General features: G+C 33.1%; 1 protein-coding gene across 3 annotated transcripts in view; it reads left to right on the top strand.

Moving 5' to 3' along the window:
• The first annotated feature begins 424 nt into the window (after positions 1-424).
• LOC143918173 (low-density lipoprotein receptor 1-like) overlaps positions 425-12,750 on the top strand; it is a 213,372-nt gene continuing 201,046 nt past the window's right edge. For all 3 annotated transcript variants that reach the window (XM_077439922.1, XM_077439921.1, XM_077439920.1), the window contains exon 1: positions 425-637. In XM_077439922.1, the coding sequence (XP_077296048.1) occupies positions 559-637 (79 nt within the window). In that variant the 5' untranslated portion in view covers positions 425-558. The remainder of the gene's footprint in view (positions 638-12,750) is intronic.

The following is a 12,750-nucleotide window of genomic DNA, read 5'->3' as shown; positions in this document are numbered from 1 at the left end:
TGAAGCTGAAGAAAACCAAAGTGGAAAATATTAAATAGGCAGTGCAAATGAGAACGCATTTTAAATTGAATTTTTTCAAGCCAGTCAAAATTACGGTGTTTATACATATATACATATACACATACATATACATATATATATATATATATATATATATATATATATACATATACACATATATATATATATATATATATATATATATATATATATATATATATATATATATATATATATATATATATATATATATGTGTATATGTATGTGTATATGTATGTATGTATGTATATGTATATGTATGTATGTATGTAGTGATCGGCGATAGGAGAGATACGAAGTAAGAGGTCGTGTAGAGGGAACAGTACAGTTTGCACAATTCAATTCGGAGGTAGCGCACGGTTGCGTGCGCAGACGTTCGCCTTTGGGACGATCGCGATCAGGAGAGCGCGGTCCGTCGCACGACACAAACGTCGCGTCGCGTCCCGTCCGACGGCAGCCGCACTGACACCGCACAACGACCGACACATACATACTTCGGCACGGACATTCGCGCCGAAATGTGGTTTGTGTTCTTGTTCTGTGCCCTGCTCCCGGCCACGGGCTGTCTCGCCGCTACACCCCACCAGATCACCGACAGTAAGTACCCGACGCGATTTTCCTCTCGCTGATAACACACACCGAACCGACCCACCCACCCACCTGTCATCGGATCCGCGAAAGTTGAGGTTAAAAACCAGGTGTGAACCGGCCCCTCCCCCCCCTTCTACATTGTTCCCCCTCTCAACCCCTCTTCTGTTTTCGTCGTGGTCGTTTCTCTCTCTAGCTGCTTTCTCTCTTCCCTATACTCCCTCTCTCTTTCTCTCTCTCTCACCTGGTTCGTCCGTCGGTGCGTTCCCGCGTTTTACCTGTGATCGGAAGCCAGGTTGAATTGACGTTTGCCGGCCCGGTTGATATATGTGTGCGTGTGTGTGTGTGTGTGAATAGAAAGTCGGGTAAGCCGGCTCGTTCGTAATCGTCGGTCTTTTGCCAGTTAAAAAAAGTGATAAAATTTGAAGTGTTTTCATTACAGTTCTGGTGTGTGATCGCTAGTTCTGATTGTTGATGTTTGAAAAGGTGTTAAAGGTGCGGTGTGTGTATGTGTGTGTGTGATTTTTGGATGTGTGAAAGTCAAAATTTAGTTGGTGTAATTTTATTATTTATTTATTGAAAATTATTTTTCGTACGTTAACCTGCTTTTTATCGGCGGTGTCTCGTTTACCTTGATCGATTCGCTGACGTGTTCTTGTTTATCTTATATATGTATGTATATAGTGTTTTTTCAAGGGTGAGGAAGTGTATATATTTAAATTGTGTTTGTGGGTTAAATGAAATACAGATATTACTCGACTTACGACGGAGATACGTTTTTGCACCGGGGTCGTGAGTCAAATTTCATATATGAAATGTCAAAATATTAAAAAAAATGATCAATTATATTCATTTCAAAATGTGCATATGTACTAATTTCTCGAAAATATGCGCTATTTAATATCTCCCAAAGGGCAGTAGTTGTATGTATATATTGACAATGATTGAAATGATTGAAAAGTTTGACTTCACATACCGTACGTCATCTTTGTATAGATTTTGAATGAGTTTCAATAGTGCTGTTGTTGTTATTGTTATTGTTATGTTTTGAAAGGTTTCATTTTATATTATAATATAATAAGCCGTGTCAAAACGGTTCTTGCAGTTAAGATTTTAATGCGAATATAAAAAAATGGCTTTAAAATAAAACATATTTATCGATGTAGTATTTATTTGTACGATTTTGCTTTTAAAAGATAACGGCTTAATTCTTCGATTTTGCAATTTTATAAATGCGTATAACATTGAAGTTTGTTCGATTTGATTATTGTTGCAATTGAAATAATTATTACGATGAAATAATTAGTATGTAGGTACAGATTATGAATAGATGTATGCAAATGCGATGATATTTACGTAACTTGTTTATTTATTATGTGCTGCAGATCGGGACGAGGTGTCGATTTGGCAACTGTTTTAATCAACTATGTATGTTCCACGTGTATACACACGATCAATTGCACTGATGAATATGATACCACTTTATCGATTTTGTCCAGTATTTAATCATTATAATTTTGTGTTTAGTTGTCATGCATACTTAAGTAGGTACCGTAGCAGCATTCATTCACTGACGTGTTTGCTACAGCCGAAATTGAATTGAATACTTTATTTATATATAATAATATAACAGTTATGTGAATGATCGAGTATTTGTTGGTGTATCGAGGAATCGTATTCAAATTATCAAATGTATTATATGTATATCGAATTTTCGTATAAGGATATGTAATTCTTTGTAAAACCGATTCATCATGCACAATTGGATTACTGATACCGCATGTAATAAATTGATACATTATTGAAAATTGAAAAGTATTTATGTACATATTGACATGGTACTTCAATCAAAAGTATTTTATTCCCTCTGTAACTTTATAACTAATTCTGTGTTGTTTGAAAACAATTTTAACACACGCCAAAGATTTTCTATTGCTTTTTTTTCGTCGTTTCGATTTATTTTCGTTGCAATTTGAATTTTCACTGGTATCGATTAAGCTCGAGCCAAAATATTGTCGAATTTCAAATTTGAACAGTGGTTACGAAAATTGTACTTTCATTCACACAAAATAAATTCATGACTTGATAAATTCATAATGTCTCGGTTGTTTTCCTGCTTTTTATTCAGATTTTTATTTTAAAAACCGCGTAAGTATGTATGATAGGTCTATATGTATGTATATGTATACTTATTTTTCGTATTTCGTCTTTGAAAGAAAATTGTTTATTTCGTATACTGAATTTCATTATGATGAAATTTTCAGAACAAAGCGCGATCCTTCGGGAAATTTGCTTTGAATTTGAAACAATGTTACTTGTCTACAAAAGATCTGAAGATTTTTACGACGGAATAATTATTTAATTTCTTTTTAATTTTCGACTATTCGCTTAATGTCACACTTTTCAATTGGTTTCAATTATTATTAGTTCGATAATTTGTAATTCAATAACAATAATTAATGATTTGGTAATAATTGCGTTTTTTTTTCAATTATTATTCATTTTTTATAACTGCTTGATGGTTTTCTTTTCGCTGCCATGTTGAAGCAAAAAGTAAATTAAACCCGCTGCTTAATTAATCCGAAACTTATTTTTTGAGAATGGAAGATAAAATTAAGTCGCCATGAAAGGTAACAAAAGGAAGCGCACTCTTGTACCGAAGGTAACCGCAAAGTTAATTTTTTTACGTCAAACGAAGCAAGATAAAGAGCTCTTACTTTCTTTTATGATTAAAAATAGTCATTTTTGCGTAATTAAGTTTGCATGAAAAATTTAAGCTGTCAAAAGAGGAAACAAAACTTGAATCATATTACGTATATTAAACGTATAAGAATGTTCGTGATGATGTGTGTGTTTTAAGACCATTGCCTTACAGGTAGCATATCTTCCAAGTATGATCAATTTCAGTAAATGAATTCAGAATAGCAAGATTACAAGAAACTAATAGGTGTTCAATTATTGTATGAAAATGTTCTTTTTATGTTAAATATAATGTGTGACAGTAATGTTGACCAAGTAGTTTTGTATAATATTACTTAAAATGTATTAGTTTCATATAAACAATTTCCAAATAATGATTCCCGATCACGTTCCTGTGGGGTATGTCACGTAGATGCTGGGTACGTGTTCGAAGAGCTACGTCACGCAGATGAATTATTATCGTCGTCATCTACCGCGTCATAATCTACCCCGCGTAAATTGAAATTATTATCGGAAAATGCAGAGAGGAGAGAGAGAAATAGACAGATTAACAGATACAGTTTGATAGAAAGAGAGAAATACGTCAAGAGATATACATACATGTGTATAATATTGCGAATAATTCGCGTTACGTAAACAACCGGATGAAATAGCACTTACAGTTGATTGCTTTCTTCGACTGTTAAGGTCGACCGCTGTTATAAGAGGCGACATTAATGTGTGAATACTAATCAAAACAATAAACATTCAATTTATTATTTGTGTTGTCAGACTATAAAGGTAGGATTGTTGTGCAAATGGTAACTCATCAGCTTGAAATACTACCCGTGTATATTTCAAGCTGATGAGTTTCCGGGTAAAATGGAAGAATGCTTAATATGTAGTGGATATTTTGAAATAGCACGGCTCAATCTATTATACATATCTTAGTTGAATCATTTGTGTTAATTTTTTCAACTTAGAAATTATTTATTACTATATATATATAAGGTCTAATTTATTTTATCTTACATTTTCTGTGAATGCATTGAAGAAAATAAAATTCAGATAAGATTACTAATATCTCGATTTCAAAAACATACATACGTCATAATTTTTGCAAGTTTCATTCAATTACATAGTTACTCACTGCTTTACTTATCTTATCTCGTTTGAAGAAGGACGATATATATGTTGTATACGGACGTTTCCTGCTCAATGAAAAAGTCAGACGGATGGTAGATATGTTCGTGTCGCCATTTTTTTTTTTGTTTATTTTATCTTTATCTCAAAGGTTCACCGTGCAGATCGCATCTGTTGTCTACACGTGTATTTTTATCCATCTTCAGAGATCGACTTACGCCGGTTCACGATCTTCCGTTAGAGAGTTTGTCCACGATCGTTTATTAGTCCCCTTTTTTTTTTGGTCGACTACAGCAATCGGCTCATGCTCAGTCACGCTGTGGTGAATCGGCGTGCGTTCGTTGTACATACGAACATACATACATTCATACATATAGGAAGTGCATTGTGAGAGTTCGTTGTTTTATGCATTATTATTACAATGTTTGCTGCAACTGACTGTCGAGAACCGCGTGTTTGGCAGACGTTCGTTCATTCGTTCGACTCCGTTTTAATTTGGTCGCTCAGTTTTACTACTTAGGGGGAGGAGAAGGGGGCGGTCTAAGTTATGTATAATAGTTGAAATGCACTCTGACGCTATATGTAAAATTAAATTTTTTTATTGAAATTTCAAGATTTGTAATACTATGTATGTACCTACAAATGTATTTGATATTAATTTATGTAATCACATATGTATGTATATGATCTACGTTTGCATATTGTATGTATGTATGTATGTATGTACATATGTACATATGAAAGGAAAGTTGTGTGTATTACAAATATTTGGTCGTCTCTTTTAGTTAAGTATATGTATGCAGGTATCTTTAGTGCGTAAATTCATTTATATATAATACTTTGTTTCTGTAATGGTTTCCTGATACCGTTTCTATGTGATGTTAGCAAGAATACACGCTTTTTGAGTGGAAAAAGAATTTTAAGTGGTGCTAATTTTGTTTGGGAATAATTACCGTGAGTCAGATAAAGTTGTCAAATTCTGATAAGAGGTAGTAAATTTGAATGGAAATAGCTGTATTATTGTATACCTAAGTTTTTTCGTAACATTCATTAAATGTTTTGAATATATCGGTATACATAGGTATAATAGCCAAATGCTCTCGTATATAATTGTTTTTCTTTTGATATATCTTGTACATGTGTAGGAATTATTCAATCGTTATTATTGACTCGATCGTATTTTAAAAGATGTAGGAATTTATTGAATAGCTGTGTATCTATAATATTATATCTAAACACATGTATAGATACAATAGATACGAGATGTATGTATGTATGTAAGTACATACATACATCTCGTACACATACATACATACATACATGTCCATGTAAATTTGTACATATTAATTGGTTAAATTTATACATATTAATTGGTTAAATTTGTACATATTAAGTGTTTCAATTTCATTTAGCTTTACCATAAATAACTTTAAATTATTAATTTATTCGTCTAAATTTGTATAAAAGCACAACTAATTTGAATTAATAAAACTAGGCAACTCGAAATTTTTAAGTAATATTTAATAAGTTCTTTTGCGCCGCATTTCATTTGTAGCCTCTTTAGGGCCGAGTTTTCTTTTGAATTCTTACTTTTATCGCGGACAAAACTTCTTATACATTATGCAAACAGGTGAAGAATAAATTACAATACATAAGCTTTGAATCATTATGATGGCTTATAGCTTAAATTTTGGTGAATATCATATAATGAGATGATCGATCGACGTTTTAAATGAATTATTTAACATTAAACGTAATGATATGGCATAATCTGAAGGCTTGGTTTCGATTGTCGTTTCATTATCTTTGAATAACGAATTATGAGAAAATTGCGTGACCATTACGCAAGTTTATTTGTCACGGAGTGTTTGTAATGTAAGAAGTTCACGTAACGCGATAACGGCTAATCTCGCTTTTATTTCGCATTTATATAAATGGACCAAGTGGTGGTTTTTTGAGGGTGGCCGAAGGGTGGTCGGGTGGGTTTTGTTTCGGGTAACCATTCCGGTTCGCTGGTAATCCGCTCTCTTGCAGATAGTGTAATCTCGGGGGTTCAATATATGGTGGAAATGGACCAGATAATATTAAGTTTCCACAATTCTCTATCGTTTATTTTATGGACGCCTCCGACTCACACCCCTTACCTACCACCCCTCCCCCCATCGACACATATACACACATACATACATACCTTCTCGTTCAGGTAACAGTTTCCATTATCCTAAGTCCGAGTTATGGGTTCAAATAACCCCTACTTATATTTAATAATGCCCCAGAAGGGCGAATGCCGTGTTTATTAAAGCGACCGATGTATCGTACGACCAGTTAGTTTGTTGGTCTGTGGGAGGTTGGGTGGTTTTCTCACAGTATAATTTCCATCTGTGCGATGTTATTGGAAATGCTAATGTTATAAATTTTTGTTAAAAATGTTCGTTAAGCCTGTCGGATAAATAATCAGTGGGGGCAGTTTTTGAAATTGTAGATTCATATCTGTGACACAACGGCTACAGTACGTACGAAATTAATGTGGCACAATTGACACTGATTGTGATAAATTAATGATTCTCCGATAATGGTGGTTTATGTTGGCGCGTAGAAATTGAATTTAGTGTTTGCCCGTTATCAGATTATTATTTGATTTTTATAAAAAAAAAATATATATATGTATATATATATATATATATATATATATATATATATATATATATATATATATATATATATATATATATATATATATATATATTTGTATGTACATATGTATATACATACAAATACGTATGTGTGATGCATGAAGCATGATGATGAAGCGTGATGCATGAAGCAAAGTAATCGGAAATTTACAAAATGGAACGATGTGATTTAAATTTGTTATTATGTCATTGATGTTTAATTTAAAATGAAAAATTGAATTTTTAGAATTTGCAGTGGAAGTCTTTAAAAGGCTTTTTCGTGTTTTGAATCGCTATAGTACCTATACTTTAGCGCTATTCAAAACCAGGAGCCGAATAATTTATTCTATTTAATGCAACGTATTGCGTATATTTAAGTTTCTGTTTGAGAAACGTTTATTTTTACTAACCTCTTCTTAGTTCAGAAACGATTTTTTATAAATTTTTGAATAATTAATGTATTGCTATATATTATGTAAGTATATAAAAAGTTGGTTTTGTTATGTTCTTGAAATAATTAAGTGGCACAATTTCTTTTACTTTTAATTTGGAAAACTGTTTGAATTTCATTTCTTCCTTGTCTTTAATTTTGATATTATTATTAAGTTAAAATTTGATATTACTTAGAGTAAAATTTGTTCAATCGTAAAATTATTTTCCTTTACTTACTTAAGAGGCCTAAGAGGCGACGTCTTACGAGAATTAGTATTGGGTGAAAATTGAGTTTTTGTGGTGGGCGTTATGTGACGCACACAATAACGCCTTCATAATAAATTATTATTTATTCAGTCGAGTGAAATTAAATGAACTTCAACTGAAAATGGAAATTTTGGACGAAGACACTTCGCACACCGTAGAGCGAGAAGTATTAACCGAATTTATCCACGCCCAAAGGGAATTAAAATTTTGAACTGTTTTTAAGATTTAATTAACTTCTGATTTATGTCGAGTGTATTTATACATAGGTGATACTGTTTTAGTAAAAAGATAGATCGATGAAAAGTGCGAATTATAAAGATATGTGTATATGCATAAGCATTCAAAGGTACGAAAGAGGATTAGCCGCACGAGTTGTCTTAATCGACTCAATCGAATCGTGGATGTATAAGTTTTTCCGTTTCTGGTCGGTCCAAACCATTTCTTCGGATAATCGGATTAGTATAATCCTCCTACTTCCATTTACGTTTGTATCCTGTCGATTTTCGCGATGTTTTCCGTATTTTTTTCTTATAGCCAGCAGCGTGGCTCGGTCGTTAAGCTTCTGCTTAACACTGAGAGGCGCTGAGTTCGATCCCTTGAGCTGACCTCGATTGAAAAGAATTTTTCTGAGTATATCTGTAATGCTGCTGGTCAGACCAGGATTTGTGACTCCTGGTTGATCGTTTCCTATCAGAGTTTGCCAATTTTCTCTGATTTCATTGTTGAAACGATTCCCGATTAAAAATTGGCTAAAAATCCTTCCTACCCACTATGTCACCACTATTTGAGTATGATTAATGTAAATATTACAATAAAAATGTATGTACAATTCATAGATGTCTCGTTAATTGTCGAGTGTAAGTCAGTGTCTCGTAATTTAGCGACTTATATAATAAAAAAATGCTGTATTGTTTGTAATTTGGCCAGGAAGGCGCATTGGGGTTTACCTGTAATGCCTTCCTGGTATGAAAAAAAATAAAAAAATAAAATAAAATAAAAAAATAAAATAAATATGTATACGAATATCTACAATATGAATTTTTTCGACACTGCGCATGTATGTAGATATGTAAATTGTGTTTGAAACATACTTATTATATGTACATATGTATATGAGATGTTCATAGGTCAAATCTTGCTGATATTTTTAGATATACGAGCTTTTTAATATGTATGTATGTACATATGTGGTTATTGATTTTACAGTTACACTCCATTCAGAATTCACAATTGATAATAGGAAGTGAATCCATAACGTTTCCTTTGTGTCAAAATCCATATATTCACGTGTAGCTATTATGCGATCTATCAGCATTGAAAAAATCTTTCGCATAATAATGCGTGATAGGTAAAATTTAAAATTTACGACTTACCAAGTCCATTGTATTCACACAATAACGACTAACCATAATAGGCATTCGCGTTTAAACGAAAATTTGCATGCATTCAAAAAAATTCATAGATTTTTCAAATACACCTTTGTAAATAGTAGTTGCAGTGGATTTTATTTTAATGTTTTGCCTCATCTAATTTGTTTTTTGAAGCGACTTTGTGACATCATTCACGTGCGTAAACCCGCAATACAGACATTATTTATATACTATATATTATTTGGGAATGTCGCATATAAATACGGAGTCCAGAGTACACGCTGAAAATAAAATGGCAAAAAAAGTATCCACATCGTTGTCCCAAATTGTAAATATGTATGTACGTGTGTATGTAGAATTTTCCATGCATAAAAGGAAATTGTGGGAAAAAAGCGGTATTTTGCGATGCGCTATTTTATATAATGTTTATAGGTACTATGTACGTATATGGATATAAGATATAAGTAAACGGTTTATATATTTGGGTAAAATTGTTAAATTGCCAGATCTACATCTTTTTACATTAAAATCGTGCCTACAGCATAATAAAATCTTTGATTTTTACATTTGCATAAATATAAATTAGTTGTTTGTTATGACTGAAAATATACAGTGGTGGTGCAGTACTACATAGTGAGTTTGTGTGAAATAAATTCATTGGTAGGACCATTTATTTTCGTGACTTAGATTTGTAGTCGGGATATATCGAGCGGGGTCGACCACTATTTGTCGCGAGAGCCAGCGTTCCGTGAGAGTGGTCGCAAATCGGTGGCATTCGAGCTGTGGAAAATGGAAATGGAAACCGGGAAAATTAGGGGTCTAAAACTTGCGCAAAGGCCCCGGACCCCGAAATACTTAAATAGCTGAAAGTCGCTCGAAAGTTATTATATGACAATATTTTGATAAATATGACTAGTTCTGTAGGTTGCGTGGATATCGTGGATACTGCTAGTGAAATAATACCTATAGTGTACATATGTTTCTATATTTACATATCTATCTTTTACGATTTTGTTGCATTGATATTTCAAATTAATTTAGAGCATAAAAGTTTGGTTTTAATGAAATATGTTTTGAATTTTTTTATTATTTGATTAATTTTAATCGATATCTTTTTCGGGTGATGGGAACGGGGGAGACGGGGACTGAATATTGGAAATATACGCGAATGCAAATTCATCAATCAAACGCTCGTCGCCGATTTCGTTGGACCAAACAGTGCATTCACTTGTTGTATCGTGTAGTCATCTCATATTGTCTACGGCTATACTCTTTCAATATCGGTTTATCGGGGGAGTGTATTAATATTACTGTGGAGGGAGAGAGAGAGAGAGATGTAGTGGGTCGATGGCGAAAAGCTCATCATGTTGTGAGGTAATTTCCCTTGTGTTCGCATTATATTCCCAGATTGGGGATTCTATGAAAGCTCCGTTGTAGCTTCGGCAAAAGCTCCGCAATCGTTGAACGAAGTTTTGTTTTGTCTTGACGAGCTTTTGTCAAAGGCTACCATCTCTTCTCCCTATAACCCCCCCGTCTTTCAACCCTCGGTTCTCTCCCGTCCACTCGAAAGAAACGCATTATTTGCGGACCACTCCACTTTGCCGTGTTTTATTGCCTCTTCAATACCGTTTAATTGTCTATAAACAAAATTCTTTTGATTGCTTAATAGTCGAGGACTAAGGAAATGTATCTTTCGATATAAAACATTTGGTTGCTTATTGGCAATAAACGTTGAAAGTTTGATTGTCGAGATTTAACCCACTTCTCTGAGTTGACGCTTTTTTTTTTTTGGTTTTTTTCACTGGAGAAATTGGTCAAGGATATTCTCGATTTAGAAATATCTTCTTAAATGAAAGTATCCACTTGGTCAATTTTTATTTAAACAAAGTTTTGTATTTAGGTCATTTGTGAAAAATACAAATGTACATATACATTCATATATGTTCATATTAGCCGTTATATTTGAAGGTAGCGGAAGTCCAATTTTCAGTTCCTAAAACACTATTCATAAATTGTTATCACTTCTTTTAATACAATACGTCCAGAATCTTGGAAAATTAGTATTACAGGCTACCGATATTTTTAAATATTGTTAAACACAAAACATTATATTCAATTTTTTGCGAGATATTTCTCGAAATGAAGAAAATTGGAATTATTTATGCCACTTTCAATTATAACGGCTCATGTATGAAATAGAATCAATTAATTATTATCGAATTAATGTTTATTTTTTATTTGAATACAAAAACCAGGGCCGGGCTTAGATGAAGTGAGGCCCCAGGCTATTTTATATGTAAGGCCTTCCAAATTCTAAACGAGACATGTCATGAAAATGACATGTCTCGTTTAGAGTTTGGGAGGCAAAGAGAAGACATAAAAATGAAAAATTGGTTCACACATATGTACTTTTTTTCATGGAAAACAACGATTGATAACTTTTAGTATGGCTGCATTTTTTTTTATAGTATTCTTAAACCTTATTTTTTAAACTGAATTAGTTTTTATTCAAAAAATGGTTTTAATTTTATATAGTATCAAGTTATCGTGTATGTAAAGTAGGCGAAATTTGCCTCAGTTGGTTTTAATATCCAAATCGGCATGTCAACGGTTGAAACGTCCGAGACTAACGCCGGATGAATTTAATCAAAGGAAATATTTATTTAGGGAGAGTTTTAGATGGGGTGGAGGTCTTTCAAGACAATAATAGTGGGGAAAACGTTGATTTATGGGACGGACTCGTTCAGCTGGTAATCCGATATCAGGTAATTTGAGCCATTTGTTTGCAGCAAACCGACAATTTATTCGGTGTAAACCGTTCTCCGTGTAATCTGGATAGGTACCTATTAGGTATACTCTGGATGCTTAGTATTCTTGAATATTTTTTTGATCGGGTGGGGGGATGAAAATTGGCTCCCATAAATGGCAATTTTCTCGAGACTCGCTTAACAAGAATTAATAGTTGTATATCGACAGCGAAAGCGAACCCGGCCACACACTGCTGTCTTAATTGAAATCTCTACGGCGTTCATTCCTTTTAACCAGAGAACCAACACACTCGGGTTAAACGATGTCAAATGGCCACAATTGTCTCAAACGCTCGTCCTTCGTCTAATTGGCCCTTTTGGTCGACCGACGTTTTGCCATTAAAAATCACAAATTGCCGCTAAAGAAAAATAATCGCGCCTATCGCCCTGAAATGCTACATATTCTTATTTAATGTACAAACACACGTACATATGTTGAATATGTTTCGAAAGTAAGATTTGTGTATTCAAAAAACTTTTTATAAGAATGTAGCAACATCTTCTTGTAGTATATGTACATAATTTTTACACATATGTATGTACATATGTCTAAAAAAAATTTGATTCCGTTAGATCTACGAAACTTATGCTTATTAAAACATCAAAAAAAGTTAAATTACATACATATATATGTACATACTTAGACTTTCATCGGTGTATGGCATACTCCACCGATGAAAGTCTAATTAATAATAAATTATTTTTACTTCAAATCTGAGACATATGATGCGTGTTTATTTAACATATTGACA

Source organism: Arctopsyche grandis, chromosome 10, assembly GCF_051622035.1.
Source record: "Arctopsyche grandis isolate Sample6627 chromosome 10, ASM5162203v2, whole genome shotgun sequence".
In the NCBI taxonomy this organism is placed as follows: Eukaryota; Metazoa; Arthropoda; class Insecta; order Trichoptera; family Hydropsychidae; genus Arctopsyche; species Arctopsyche grandis.
This window is presented reverse-complemented; position numbering and strand designations above follow the sequence as displayed.